Source organism: Perissodus microlepis, chromosome 12, assembly GCF_051167445.1.
Source record: "Perissodus microlepis isolate ML-2025 ecotype Zambia chromosome 12, ASM5116744v1, whole genome shotgun sequence".
Taxonomy (NCBI): Eukaryota; Metazoa; Chordata; class Actinopteri; order Cichliformes; family Cichlidae; genus Perissodus; species Perissodus microlepis.
The window spans coordinates 25,391,062-25,406,943 of NC_140472.1; the positions used below are offsets into that span (position 1 = coordinate 25,391,062).

The 15,882-nt window shown below is 39.3% G+C and overlaps 1 protein-coding gene across 2 annotated transcripts in view; it reads right to left on the minus strand.

Moving 5' to 3' along the window:
- rasgrf2b (Ras protein-specific guanine nucleotide-releasing factor 2b) overlaps positions 1–15,882 on the minus strand; it is a 42,419-nt gene that overhangs the window by 4,186 nt on the left and 22,351 nt on the right. The window contains exons 8-24 of one of the 2 annotated variants that reach the window (XM_084945509.1): positions 14,668–14,861; positions 14,440–14,549; positions 14,239–14,357; positions 12,587–12,747; positions 12,393–12,459; positions 11,788–11,924; positions 11,216–11,298; positions 10,646–10,894; positions 8,986–9,084; positions 6,644–7,128; positions 4,939–5,061; positions 4,104–4,193; positions 3,557–3,663; positions 1,837–1,949; positions 1,599–1,659; positions 468–571; positions 105–189 (exon numbers count right to left, since the gene is read on the minus strand). In XM_084945509.1, coding sequence (XP_084801635.1) covers positions 105–189; positions 468–571; positions 1,599–1,659; positions 1,837–1,949; positions 3,557–3,663; positions 4,104–4,193; positions 4,939–5,061; positions 6,644–7,128; positions 8,986–9,084; positions 10,646–10,894; positions 11,216–11,298; positions 11,788–11,924; positions 12,393–12,459; positions 12,587–12,747; positions 14,239–14,357; positions 14,440–14,549; positions 14,668–14,861 — 2,387 coding nt within the window. The remainder of the gene's footprint in view (positions 1–104; positions 190–467; positions 572–1,598; positions 1,660–1,836; positions 1,950–3,556; positions 3,664–4,103; positions 4,194–4,938; positions 5,062–6,643; positions 7,129–8,985; positions 9,085–10,645; positions 10,895–11,215; positions 11,299–11,787; positions 11,925–12,392; positions 12,460–12,586; positions 12,748–14,238; positions 14,358–14,439; positions 14,550–14,667; positions 14,862–15,882) is intronic. The other variant, XM_084945508.1, reaches the window with a different exon arrangement.

Below are 15,882 nucleotides of genomic sequence, written 5' to 3' on the forward strand. Positions count from 1 at the left end.
GAAAAAGAATAGAGTAGTATGGTATTAATGAAGAGCTATAGGTACTGAATCTTTACAGAAGAGTCTGGAAAAAAATGGTGCTTAAACACATTGGAAGAAGTTACATCATTGAAGTGCTGACTCGTTTTCATGATGTAAGGTGTTCTTTCTGTCTTATCGACCTTCATCCATCCCTGGCCCAGGAACTCTCTTCGAGAGGGAAGACAGAGATATACCCAAATGAGATCACACACACTCAAGTATAGCAGAGTATAAGTTTCATTTTCTAATGCCTCTGAAATCAGATGGTAAGCAAGTGCAAATCTATTCTCTGATGTTTGGAGTTCTAAAGTTGAAATAAAATACCATTAGTTTTCATTTATGTCCTTCTAAAAGCATGCCCAGTGCCTATAAAGGGGATTTATGTCTATTTGACCTGATGCAGATCACATATGAGAGGACTGACTGGGTTTCATGAGAGGACTGACTCATAAGGGATGCTCCTGAAGACGATGTGATCCAGCAGAGTGATCTGTTCAGCCAGCTCCATCGCTGAGAGAGATTCAAAACACTCTGCCTTCGGGCAGTCCGCCTACACACACACACACATTCAGAGACAAAGACATAAAAAATAAATGACCCCAAACAGAAGTGAGATAGTGAGATATAAATATCTAATAAAGAGACAGGCTGTGATAAATATGGTTTATGACATTTGACAGTTCCCTGGGTAGCATCGCTGTCAGCACAGAGTCTATTTACCCCTTCTGCCCAGAGCTTAGAACACTGTGAATGACAGACGCTTTTCACAATTTACAAACCCAATACATCTATTTGTTTGTGATTTCCAGAGATAACCGATCCAATCTAGGAAATTGTCAGTGCTTGTGATTTTTTTTTGTCATCATGTGCAACAGGTGGTGATAACTGTGAAAGTATTTCGCAGAAATTTGTAATACTTTGTAACTACATGAACAAAGCCATAAAATTATGTATTGCAAAACAAGACGTTTAAGCTATGTAGAAAATTACTTTTTCTCTTTTTATACTGGAGATAGAGTAGATAGATTAAAGCTTGCTAAATAAGCTCCTCCCTTATTGGGTTGCCAGAGCAGGTAGCTCCACATCCAGCATCCACATCACAACCCCAAAATGACTGGTGTCTCCTCCTGGTCTTGAATAAGGACCTTTTGCATCTTAAGCAAATTTATAACTCGCTATATTATAGAGTCACTACTAAAAGCTAACTGAATAAAATACCTTGAGATTTCAAAATAATCCTTTTTTTTATCTTATAGTGGGCATTCGTCAAGATGCCCACTGTTGATCCACTGCCTAAAACAATCTGATTTAGCTTTCTTCACCCTCCCCTTAAATCACCTTTCTTCTGAATGCAATGAGAAAGTTTGAACAGCATGTGGGTAGTGCTGTGCCTACAGCCAGAGCTGTTTGCCTGGGATAAACATATCGATGACATCTCCGCTCCTCACTTTGATGTAGATCCAAGAACAGATACTGAGGGTTTAGGGAAGCTGAATTTTGAAATTTGGCTCAAAGGAATTGTTAATATCAGTACCCAGGATGAAAAAGTTTGTATATATGACAGAAGATTTTCTCACCATCTGTAAGATGTCTTCTATTCTCAGTTGGGCATCTTCCTGATCATCTTGAGAAAGCGCACTATCAGACAGAATAGAGGAGAACAGTAAAAGTATTAGAACAAGAGAGTGTTAAAAATTTAAAACAACACTATTTGATGACATATTTTTGTCATTCAAAGGTGCCAAAGTGCTTCGTGTACATGCTGCTTGTTTGTACGAGAGCATGTTTTTGTGCGTATTTGAGTTTCAGCTGTACTTTAGTATGTTCGCAGTAGCTTTCCTCTCCTGAGGCAGAAGGTCTGGATCTCTAAGCACCTCCTCCAGGAGACAGATCACTGACATCTTAAGGTCCCCATTCATCTCAAAGTCCTAAGCACAAACAAATACATGTTTACATTATACAGACTTTGGTAGTAATGGTAACAGTAACACAAGCCTGATTTTGATTCAAACTAAAATCTTAACCAGAGAAGTGAAGATTAATAAAAAGTAAACAAACAAACAACACAACTGAATTAAATGGAAAGTCTAAGTGGGAAAAATGTCCTCTATCATGGTATATTTCATTTTAGTTGGTGATATAATACAGAGTACTTTTCTGTTATTAGTAATATACAAAGCAGTTTGTCACATCCTCCATCAGTATAGCTCTGATCCATTTGGGCATGTCATTGGGACCTCTGTCCTGTGGCACCAAGATGCTTTTGTTCTGGTTCTTGTGGTTTTAGGCTCTTTGGATTTGTCTCGTTTCGGTGCATCCTTCAGATGCTTGACCAGACTGGGATGAGAAGAATTTATAGGCTGGGTCTTTAGGCTCTTTATTGTGTTTCTTGTGGAGGATTTAGGTCAGTTTGCTAAACTCATTTGTTTTACTCAGAACCTACATGTTTCAGCCATGTAACTAGTACATTTAACCATTTATAGCCAATTATATTTCATTCTTCTAAATACTGCTGCTTTTTTGATACCTGGTTTTTAGCACTAGATACATTTGCTTTTTTACTCAGATTTTTAATTTAGATTTTTTTAACCAACCTATTTTGCAGAAGTATTCCCAGGGCCACAAGTACCCATAGTTAAGAACTTGCATAATAAGAGAATTACATTTCATGAAGTCTGTTGTTCAGCTGATGTGTAAGGTACTTTAAAATACCAAAGAAACAGCTACCACTGCACAGCTGATTAAATAGCTGATTATTAATCTCAGTAGATATATTGTTAACCAACTGAGGAATATTATTCACTTATTCACTTATTATTCACAGGAATATTATATATTATAATTTCACATACTACCTGAACTACAGGTGATTCTACTCTTGTAATTAATATCGCCTCAAGTCTCCACACATTAAAAGCATCACCTGATCAATCATCAGTCACTGCGGCATGATACTTCTTCCAAATCCCCGTTCCTCTTTCATTTCTTACAGTCTTTTCACTTTCCTCTCCTCCAATTTTCTGCTTTACTCCTACCTCAATTTAACTCCTGTTTAAAGGTCAGTTTTAACAAGCTCTTTCTGTTCTCTGGCCTCTAAAAAAATAAGTGGGTGTCTGTATGTGTGTATGTCATTGTGCGGGCCTGTGTGTTAATAAGCTGACTAAAGCTGGACTGTCATCACAGCATTTTGTTTTATCAAAGAAAAATACATAAAACATATCGATGCAGTTAGAGTGTAAAGATCTCTGCAGGGAGGCAGGCAATTACCTTGATGTTCAATTCATTAGAGGCTGGCTGTTTAGCACAAGAGTGGGCAGGCTGAGCCAGCTGACCAGTTAAAACAATATTTGGTGTGTGTTTGTGCACAGTTTGCTGTTTACGCGATCAACTGGGAGCAGTGGAGCAGAGCGAGAACGCATCAATCACCTGTTTTAATGAGACCGCAGACTTGATCACCCCAGCAAAACACTGAACCCACACACACACACACACCCACACACACAACATGCACAGAGAGTGGTGGGTACAGACAGACCTGTGAATGTTTGGAGACCCAGTGGCGCAGAACATTGAGAACTCTATTAGTTGCAGCTCGGCGAATGATGAACTCTTTATCACAGGTTCTTTCAGAGTTAGTAAACACTGGATGGAAAATCAAAAACAAACAAAAAGCAGGCATTTCAAAGTTTTGAATATTAAAGCATCACATGAGCTATTTTTTAAAGGTTCGTGATTATGGAAACTGAGTTATGGATTATCCACTGACCCTGTCCTCCAAGAGATGTTACTGCTTTAACAATATTAAACCTATATATAACTAAAAAAAAGAAACAAAATTAACCGTATAACATTTTTATTTTATGCCCACCACGGGGTTATTATACTTCTGGTTTTTACATTTGAGTTATTATTCACTTTTACATTGTTTTTTCTTTATATTTCCTTTTTGATTTTTCTGGTAGCTTTTGCAATCAGAATTATGATCTGGATGAATTGTTTAATCATTTTTACTGTGTGTGTGTGTGTGTGTGTGTGTGTGTGTGTGTGTGTGTGTGTGTGTGTGTGTGTGTGTGTGTGTGTACCTGGCGGTGTACCGTGTCCTGCTGCTGCTGTGGCAATAGCGAAGGCTGAAGCTGGAGAGACTGAGCAGCGTGAGTTCTCCCCTGGCTGGACTGCAGGTGCACAAGCACATAATTATTATCAAAGGCAACAACACTATTATATTTTTGCATCCAGGGGAGGGACAGCGTGAACATAAACGCTAACTTTCCTTTCAATCTAACATAATGAAATATGATTCCAATGTCTATTGACTGAAATGATTTTTCTTTTGTCTTATTGCTTTACCTGAATATAATCACTGTTTGCTTTATAAAGTAAAATTATTCTTTTCATAATTTTTTTTTAAATTTTCCTGGAAAAACCTTGTTTGTATAGGGCAAAAAAAGTATTCATGGAAAACATTCAAAAAATACTCTGTAAATAGCAGATTATTTGTTATTAGGGAGTATACCAAATTTGAAGGCTCTGAAATGGCCGTGGACATTTGTGAGGCCTACATACTGTCACATGTTCTTAACATCAGCTATCAACACTTGAATTTATTATATGGTTTGTGACTTTTGAATGGATAAAATAAACAAAAATAAAGATGCAATAAAGATGCAATAAAAATATCAAATGTTCTGCTTGCAGCATAGACTTTCTTCAGTGTTATTCTGCCTGTCAATGAACTTGATCCACTGCAAGAAAAATCATGCTGACAAAGCTAAACACAAATACTTTAACAAACACATTTATATTGCTGTGTGATGTATGGGTTTTGTATTTTAGTATGATGTTAGTCTATAGGGTCAAGGATATCTGCCTAACTCTGTGGCTCTGTAAAGTAGCCTGCACACATAGGTGGCCTCTTACCAGGCTGTCTGTAGCGAAGGTGTCGAGGTGTGGAAGGAGAGCGGCATGGCGACATATCTCCTGCTTCACTGCTCTGTGGAGACTCTGGGATGATTTTCTCTAGTGACGCTGACTCCAGTACAGCTAGAAAGAAGGAAAAGCAAAGTTGAAGATTGCTGGTGGTGACCATGATGCTAATGTTTTTTTTTAACTGGACAAGAGACCCATTATAACTAAATTAACAGAGATAACTCAGTATAGAGGTCATGCCTGGCATTACTGTTAGTTTGGTGAAACTGTTATAGTACTGTGTGTTATGTGTGTGTTATGTGTGTGTGTGCATCTATCTATCTATCTATCTATCTATCTATCTATCTATCTATCTATCTATCTATCTATCTATCTATCTATCTATCTAGATAGTAAGATTTTTCACATAATCAATTTTAACTTGTGCTCAGAATGTCACACTGGTAATTTACCAGCATGCATATGCACACACATTAAGGAGACAAGCCAAGAGAAAGATCAACAGACATATACGTGGATGCACATTAGCTGCAGGTACACATAAGCACAGAATGTACTGACTGATTAAGAGCCCAAGAAGCTGAGACAGTATAGAGAAGAGGTGAAAGTGGCTCTGTGGTACCAATGCTAATGGGTCTTTGTCTCCTTGTAAGCGGTTAGAAGCACATGAACCTCTCATGCACACACACACACACTTCATACACATGTGCAAATATTGATGAGTGTCAAATTGAAACCGTGTTGCCTGAGATGCCCTGATGCTATATCTCTCCAGCCTGAGAGAGCTGTTTAACACTACCATTAGAAGATCTGAGCGTGTGTGGTGGGAAGGCGGCTTAGCTGACTTTGGCACACAAATGCCAGGAGATAATGATGTCCCACCAGGCACTTGTTCTGCTCTTACAGGGAAACACTTCACTCTGTCATTTGATTAGTAACCTTCAGTGCTTCATAAACCCTTTAGTACACCAACAACTCTTTAAATGTATAAGTTTAGTGGCAATACATACATAATATAATATAATATACCTAAACAACAAACATAGTCCAGCACATAGTCTCTAACAGCATGTGGCCTGATGCTATTTGATATAAAGAAGCAGAAAAGGTTACCGGACATGCTTTTTGACCTGCAGGCAAAATTTAAAAAATCTACTGATGTATTTTCTTATCAGAAGAAGAATATACATCTTCAATATATTTATTGTGAGGTATTGAAAGGTTACATTTACAGATTTGTAATGTGGCTTATTATTCATTTTAACCTGTGAAAGGTTTTTCTGACCCCTGGTGGTTTAATATCTTCCCTTGCTGAACTTCAGGTAATGCGAGTGCACTACAACATCACTTATCACTCATTACTACTGTTACAAATGCAGCAAAGCACACTTCAGACCCCATATGCTTAACCTCATGTCAATATTAGTAGCAGCAGAAAGCTTTCAGCCTAATTTAAGTATTTTTGCGGTCTGACCTAATAACCTAAAGCTAACAAACAGGAGAAACATTCATATATTTATGTGCCTATTTGATTATTTACATAATCTGGATTATTTTTCAAGTACTAAAAGTTGACAATGATTATTTCCCCGTTTTTCTTATAATACAGCAATGAAACCCATAGAATAACAGATACATTTCAACAATATTCAGTCCTAATGTTCTGAAAAGTGTAATAGGGGAAACTATGAAATACCTCTGCGTATACTCCGTCGCAGTTTTCCACAGAAGGGGTCAATTCTGGGGACATCCTCTCCCTCTGCAGTTGAGCAGGGACTCTGGTCAGGCGAGGAGGGAATAGGAGGAACTTGGTCTTGTGTTGGCTTAGAATTGTTCGGTGGAGGAGAGGTGGAAGAGGGAGGGGGGGGAGGAGAGGAAGTAGTTGGGGTTGGGGTCTGAGGTGTTGGTGTCTGGGCAGATGTGGGGCTACTGCCAGCAGACTGGGAAGTGTTGTTGTTGACACTGTAATTGGACAGAGGACTGGTCAGATCAAGGCCCCCGACTCTGGCGGTGATAGGGGAGTGGAGGGACAGCTTTCGAGTTCGGACGGGGGAGGTGGTCCGGGATGGGATGGACAAAGGAGGCGGAGAGGAGAACTTGCGGCAGAGACGAGGAGATTTGTCATTCATGTGGTCCACGCCTCTGTTATTTTGATTGGTGGCAAAAAACAGCTCCAAAGACCTAAAAAGGAACATATGTATTAGCAAAATAATGGAATTGTTAAAAACAAACAAAAAGAAAATCAATAAAGAAGTATTTAAGAAAAAAAGACAAAAGAAAAAGGAATGTGGAGATGCATCACCTCAAAACAAAATTGCTGGTCTTTGTAAAACTTTCATTACCAAAGGGTTTTGTTAGTTTTGTTGTTTTGTTTTCCTGTATTGGAGATAAGTGTTGATTTAGAGGCAGAATCCAATATCCCTGTGTGTTTTCATAAGTCAAAAAGGAGAAAAGTGTGGCTCAGGAAAGAATCTGAAATTTTACAGTGCACTGGGTAAGCCTGAGGAACAGAGTCCTAAATGTAGGACATTCAGCTACTGCGGTTATCCAGAGTGAATTAGAATGAGTGGGCACATACAGTACAGTAAGAAATTATTAAAACAGTGACACAATTTTCATTGTGATACAGTCATCTCTTCTATGCTGAGAAATAACTAGAAATAAAACAACATCTTTGAGGTTGCCCTGGTGACCGTCAGCTTTAATAGTCAGATATTTATACACATATTAAATTAACAGTGTGGGAATCGCATACGTTTGCATGCATGACTTCCTACTTTCAAATAACGGCGGAGGCTAGACGAGTTAAGCTAACTCAGTGCTGCTCTAATTAAGCTGAACCCAGAGAGACTCGTCATCAAACTGTGGAGTCCTTCTTAGCACTATGAAAAACTTTATGGTATTTATCTAGTAACTGCTTTCTTTTTATGAGCTGGAACTGCTTGGGTTTAGTCTCATTTGTGCCATCATTGATGGTTTAAATGAAGAAGGTATATTAAAATCAGTGACCACAGTTGGAGATTAGCTGTTGAACAAAATTTAAAAGCTTTCATTTATAGAGCCAGCTTAAAGTGTCATGGCAGTGGTTTAGGGAACTACTTGCCGTACTTGATTAGTACACCAAAGGTAAGGTGACTGACATTATCTATAGTTGTTGTGATGATTGTTCATGTCCCCTGTCCTAAAACTGCTAGATCATACTGGGCTAAAACTATAATGTGAATATATAACATGTCAACAAACTGGAAAGACTAGGATTTTAGTACTTGTGTGCTTTACATGGCAAAATCACAATCAACAAAAATGTGTTCAGCAGAAAAAAAAACAAAAATCATCTTTTATTGCAGATTTGCAACATTTGAAATGCTTTGTTTAGCAGACAATGAAAGCGTGTAAAAGCTTTAATCAACAAGCATTTGGATTATCAATCTTATGATGACATTTACCCTTCAAACAGACTTGTGTACAGAGCTATATCGAGAAAGAAGTAATCATGCGTAGATAAACACGCTCACAGTCATCATTTATTCACACAAATCTGTTATTCAGCAGGAAACAAGGGAAGAAATTGCAATCTAGATAGAAAGAGGAGGGAGAGAAATGATAGCAGCATAAGGGAAGAAAAGATACAGGAAACGCAGAGACGACCAATACCAAAGTACTTTGAAGCAGGGAGTAGAAAAAGAGGACGCAAGCGGCAGAAGATGAGGGACTGGAGGAGAATAGTAAAAGGGATGAATGTGGTTAAGAGAGATAGAAAAGCCTGAAGGAAGCGATACTTCTGTGATAAAACATGCCACAGATCAGCTGAAGATTTAAGAAAATTATTTCATAATTTCTCCCATTCCTATCTTCATAATGTTGATTTAAAACTGGTGGAATCACAACCCCTGTGAGTTTTCATATAAAGAGCTGTTCTGGCAAAGTAGAGAGGAAAGTCATGCATCAGTTAAGTATCATAGCAGAAGAAAAGAAGAACAAGCAGGAAAGTAGGACAGAGATAGCAAGAAGGGAGGCAGAAAGAAGAGCGTTGGTTACTTGGACTGATCCATGGCAATCTTCTTGATCTTCAGACTGTAGTCAGAACAAATGGGTGAGATGGACAGACGGTCAAATGAGTGGTACTGCATCCTGTAGCTGGAGGGGATATGGAGAGACAAGGGACATGGATGACACAAAATGTAACGAGATAGAGGTTGGTTTAAGATAAGAATATGGAGGGATGATAAACAAATGTCTCAGAAGAGTAAAGGTGTGTTTGAGAAAGGGGACAGAAAGTGTGTGAGTCAGACAACAGCAGCACATGTTCAGTGTCCCAGATGTCAGCACATGACCACATGGGAGAAAACTCCAGCACAAAAACACAGAGCTGGGTTTTTGTACATGTATGTAGGTTTTATGCAGTGCATTTGCTCAGAGAGTTGACATCATCTTCTTTAATCTAGAAAAACTAATAAAAAAGAGGTCAGCACTTCGTCTGTCAGCCATTTGAGTCTTGTTCCAACACTAAACCAGCACAGAGTGTAAATTCACCTTTACCAGCATTAATAGAGTTAGCTGATGACTTAGCACTCCACACTCGTCCAAATATGCAAACTAAAACTGAGGCTTAAATACAGGTCAACAAACAATTGGATGTTTTCATGGCAGGCTGGACTTAAATTAAAATAATGGACAGAATTTAACCCAATGATAGAATCAGACAAGAAGTTAAAGGAAAAGTTGTATTGCAATAGATTCTCTGCCCGCGAATCTCTGCAGAATTTCACAGTTTCATAGTAAATCCATCCACTCATTAACGTGATATTTCTGTCTAGAACATAGAGGTAGATCCTTTTACTAGCATGGCTAAAAAGCACCAGTATAATAAAAAATTCCCCTTATAAACCTCCTATTGTAAAGGTTTTTTTTCTGGAGAACAAAGGAGAGGGGAAAAAAAGCTTTAGTAAAGAAGTGGCATCGCTTCACACAGGGTGGTTCATCTTCCCGCACCACTCTGGTGCCTGGATGCCCCTCTCCTTTTCTCTTCCCAGGAAGGAAGGCCACAGGCCACAGTGAGTGAGGTAAAACATTTTAAAACCAACCCTCCGGTGGAGGAAAAGGCAAAGCTTTTCCAGTTGAAAAGCTAAGTTAAGTAAAGCTGTGAAAAGAATATAAACAGACAATTTTGATGTAGCCACGAGTGAGAGAGAGAGACAGAGAGCTTCAGAAAAGTAGAGAGACAGAGAAACGTCTCATCTGACACACTGATTATTCCTACGACTTTGCCAAAAACAGTTTGAAGCATCTCTTCAGTTGGTCTCCAAAAACAGGCCAGTTTATAGTTCAGTTAGTATGTGTTTAACCTTGTGGACAGAGGTGAAAGCTGCTTGCTTCTTCCAAAACACTGACCCACATCTGACTACATCATTCACATAATTACAAAAAAACAAGTAAAAGGACGCTCATAAAACCCTCTCAGAACACCCAGGTAATGGCAATATACACGATTGTGTGTGTTTGTGTTTGCAAGGGCACAAATACTGGCCGGAATAAATGTGCCCATGTTCGTAAAAATTTGATGGAGCTCAAACCAGTAAACAGTATTTCCCTGAGGATTTATGAGGCGCTTTAATCTGCACGGTAGCAATGAGCATGTACAGAATCTTCTTTCAATCTGTGTTTGTGAATGGATATTTGCATGTGTGAATGGTAAGACCTGATAGGTATGGAGGAGAATGGCTTCTTGTATATGTCAGCCAGCTTGTCCATGACCACGGTTGCTGTGGTGAAGATCCTGTATGTGTGCAGGAAGGTGTTGAGGAAGTCTATGGAGAGGAAGCGAAGGTCGGTCAGCCTCTCCAGCAGCCGCTCCACGCTGGCATAACGGATCTGGGGGACCTTGCAGGAGTTGAGCGTCTTGCTGAAGCAAATGTCAACATCATCTTTATGGAGACGCACATCGGATCTGATGGATACACACGTACACACACACACAAACTCATAACCAAGCATGGGTGACTGGGTTGCTAAGCTAGGCAAAGGTTGTGAAAGTAACTGAGCAAAAACAGCCAAGGAAGATAAAAAAATAATATAAAACCCACATATTTCAAAGAAAGGACGCAAATAAGGGAATACCGTCAAGCAGATTTCAGCAACAGCATAAATTAAAAGGAAACAAGCATAAAAAACCATATTTTTAACCAGATGTGCCATCACAGCTTATGTTCTGCGACACGTGCGTGGCATGAAGAGATAGCTTTCTCTTCACACACACAAAAATACTTACTTGATCATATAAGGCACTGTGACTTTTGAGTTTTCCTCAAACACACTGGTCATCAAGCCATTACAGCGAATATTATCTATGCACTGCAGAGACAGAGAGACGAGAGTAGCGAGATGAGCAAATGAAAAAAGAAAGAGAATTACATATATAATTATTATCATGTATTTTTTAAGCTACAGCATTTAAAGCAGATAAGTGTTCCAGATCTATTCTAAAATAATCTCGTACTGAACATCTGTTTTCTTCCTTTTTATTAACAGTAAATACAGCACACTCTTTGACACAGTTTCACAAGTCTCGTTGAAGGCACTAAAAAAAGGAAGTTATTTAAAACTGTCAGTGTATTTGTTTTTTTTGTGCCTGACTAGAATTAATGCAGAGTGACATGCTTGTTTGGTGTTACCCTGTTTGTGAAGTACTGAGGCACTGAGCTGAACTCGGCCCTGGGGAACTGCACCACAGTCTGTGTTTACTAAGCCATCTCAATGCCCACCGGAGACATGCCCTCGTTATTTGAAGGTCCTTATTTTTTGTCTTTGTCTGGGTGTATATTTGCATGATTTATGTAGTACCTGGCTAATATCACTAGTCCAGGCAGCTTTCTCCTGTCGTGACGGTGCCAGCAACACCACAGTAAAAGAAGACGAGTCTGACGGCTCTACGACAAGCTTAAAGTCCAGCTGACCAAACACCTGACCACCAGCTTTTGCTGTGATAGATGAAAAACAATGAGCTTTTTAAACTACAACGATCAATAATTCATAATTACTGTAAAAATAAAATGCTTGCACATACACAGTCATATTTTACACACACATACACACAGAGGGTTAATTAGGCAGACCTGCTATATTCCCTCTACACCCCCCTGAGGCTTGGGTGTAAAAATGAAGTGTACACATGTATGTGTTTGTCTCAACACTTTTTGTGTGTAGATGTTTCATCAGACTCCCTAATTGCAAAATGAAAAAATAAAAAAACCTAATGGATCTGTAATGTTAAAAGATCTAAACCTGACATTTAAAGGGGTGAGCGTTTGATAATTAAAGGGAAGTCACAGGCACTTATCACCTGACACCTAATTAACCTCAGTGAGTGGTAAGGGAACTAAATGAGCCATGAGCTGTGCATGTATTGATAGGATGGACATAGTACTTGATTGATGCGATATACTTACACTCTTCATCATTAGCGTCTGGTTCCTCAATAAGTGTGCAGTCAATAAGGGACAAAACTCCACCTTGCTGCAATAGTTTAAGAGAAAATATGCACAACTATTTATTGGTAATTTGGATGAAAATGAATGTTGATTTACAAAAGAAATGTCTTTGCTGAGGTATAGATACACTGCAAGGGTAACCCTGTTCTCACCTTGAGAAGGTGAAGTTTTCCCCCAGAGCTGCGTGTGCAAACAAGGAAGTGTTTGGTAAAGAGAAAACACTGCCTTTCCCCTTCCTTCTTCAGAGAGAGGGACCCCAGGCGGACTTTGCTTAGTTTCCCTCGCTCTACCGATGGCAGCTGGATCAGAGACCCTGTGGAGCGGGAGACACGCAGGATGCTACATTTGATGAAACCGGCAGTAAGATGAGGGATGTGTAGCATTTGCAATGCCACAAACACAGACATGAAAAAGTGTTGTTAAGTGTCTCAACATGACAGTGAATGAGATTAAAAAAAGGAGTCGATCTTTGAAACAGGCAGGTTTAGAGGCAAAAGTTAGTCTCTGTGGATTAAAAGCAGACAGGAACCATGGATCAGTAAAGTGCACTGTCAAAACTGGCATCAGGGCTACATTTTGTGATGTGTGATTCAGCTGCAGGAGAAAAATCTCTGTCTTCTCTACAGCGCATTTGTAAGAAAACTTGACATTTGTCTTCCACCTCCTGTACTAGCAGGTATTATGACCCAAAAATGCACACTTTAAGTGGAAAATTGCATCCGACTTTATCTGCATAATTTTGATTAAAAGGATTTAACTGTGACAGAAGCAAGATTACATATTAAGTCACAGTAATAGTTCTAATATCCATAGATGAATGCAGATATGTCACTTCAACAGTATTAAGATTTCCATTAAACTCTTATTTCTTGCTCTAGAATACTTTGGTATACAGAAGAGTTAATGGACCCCTTAATGACTGTAAAACACCCAGGTCCTGTGGCTGCAACAAACCCAAATCATCACCCCCTCACCACAATGGTGATGGTTGGTATGAGGTCTTGGTGCTGATATGCTGTGTTTGGTTTTCCGCAACTACTCTGAGAATTGCACAGTCTGACTTTGGAACGAATTTGCAGGGAGGTCCACTCCTGGGAAGACTGTGGCAACATAAACCTGAATGCTCCAGACCAGCAAACTGGCAAATTTTCTGCAGTTACAGAGGTAGCGTTTGGCTGTTATTTACCCTCTTAATTCCCACTGAAGCAGAAAAGGTGTACTACATTTTTCACAGGACTGTACATAGAGTCCTGTGAAACCTTTCTTTTTCTCATGACTGTAGCCTACACAGGTGATATTGACCAATCTATTTGTCTGCGCAGTGGGGAAAACTGTGGTCATGGTCTAAGTGCATCATGTAGGTGAGATGTGACTTAAAGGAATCATACACAGTATAACACTTAGTTAATAATCCATTAAGGCTTCTTTAGCAGTCAAACAGTGTAGACCAGGGGTGGCCAATTATTATCCCAAGGGGCCTTCTTGGTGCAGCCGTCCAACCAGTCACAGTCTGTTCTTGCTTAGCCCCTTGGGAAAATTAATTTCCCACCCTTGGTCCAGACAGTGTTGTTACTTTCTAATGCTCAGAAAAATATGTACCATTCAGTACCTCATCTACATTTTAACTGGAAAAGCTGACAGAGAGACAAACCTTGCCACATAGCCAAGGCCATGAGACAATGAAAGATTTCCAACTTCACCGAGTTACTGATAACAAGTTGACAGAAAAGGAATTTCTTACTATCCAGGAAACCTTCAAAGATTTGCTGTCGTTGAGGTTTGCTCTGCACTGATGAAGACTCACCCTGTCTGACGAATGTCTGGCTGGTGTCCAGCAGGATGTCACAACCTTCCACTATCATCCGTTCTATAGCCAGGTTCTTACGGATGTTTTCTGTGTCGCTCACCTCATCGTGCATTACTCTGGCCACACACACAAACACACAAGTTTGTTCAGGATTCAACAACAAGAATTTTAATAGAAGTAGACGACTCTGACACATACCTGGACAATTCCTCTAATTTGGACTTGGCAAATTCAAGACTCTTGCGCTCCACATGCTCATGAGGGGTGTGAGCCAGTAATTCATGCAAGGTGATGATGTAACGAGGAATCTTGTTGAAGGAAAGAGCACAATAGCACATGGAGACAAGAATTGAGAAAAACACACATGTTGGAGTCATGTTACGGTTTGTTTGTGAATACAAGAGGATGCTGGTGCTCGTTATCTACCTGGAACATGGGGTATGTGAGAAAGGTCTCGAGCATCCTCCCCTCACAGGCAGCATTGGACTCGTACTGCTTTAGCAGCTTGTCAAAGTCTCTGTTCTGCTTACAGTTGGCCAAAACCTGCAGGCTGTACTGATGGTTACGCACAAACTCCTGGTAGATGTTTAGCATCGGCAGCAGGATGTCAAATAGGTCAGCTAGAACAAGAACACACACAGTACATAAGCCACATGAAGGCACAGTAGTTATTAAATTATCATTTGTAGTGCTAACAGCAGTACAGTAACAGTAGCTGATGTTCACAAGTATCTTCCATCTCCACTGCAGTTGGAGTATTAGCTTGAGGTTTTTTCATAATTATTTGTGATTTTGAAAAATTAGCAGAGTTGCTCCTAACTGTGATTTTAAGGATTGTTATTCCTTTATCTGTACTTTGTGTGTACAGGTTTGTAATATATTCTTGTTTTGGTCTCTTAGATTTTTATGGATAGTACTTCATATGCTTGCATTTTTCCCACTGTTTATGTCTCCTTCTCTTTTGTCTTTGTATTAGTTCTCTCTCTGCTTTCCCCTTACAATTTTATTTTGACACTTGCTTTTCCTTGTGTATATCTTGTTCTTTTATTTCCTGCCTTTGTCTTCCCTCTTTTGTAATTTACTGCTCCCATCTGTGCGTCACTGTTCAATCACCCCTATGTGTTTATACAGTCCTGTCTTGCCTTTTGTCAGCTCATCTGTCCTCTGTTTTTATTTACCAACCTAATTTATTTCCAGTCCACATTCAGTAAGTCTCTTGAGATTCGTTTTTTCCTCTGGTTGAATGATTTTGCCAATGTTACTCTTTTTGTCTGGAATTAAAGTTATTTTATTTTTCCTAATTTTAATCTTTTAGGCACAGATTAGGCACCTGTCCACGTGTTTACAGGTAAACATAGTTTTTTTTTTTTGTGTGTGTGTGTGTGTGTGTGTGTGTTGTGGCCTTTTATCCACACGTAAATGTCATTTTAGGTCACTGACAATTGAACTTTTCAAAACGTACTTCCACTGTGAAGAGTTTCAGAAGTACCGTTTCTGGGTTTTCATGCAGACAAGAGGAAAATAAAGTCTTGGAAAGGTCCTTTTTTTTCAGACCGTGTATTGAGTTATCCTTTGAAAGCTTCAAATTGGCCAATATTTCTGCTGAGTTATGTTTATATCACCACCTGTTGCTTCAGCACA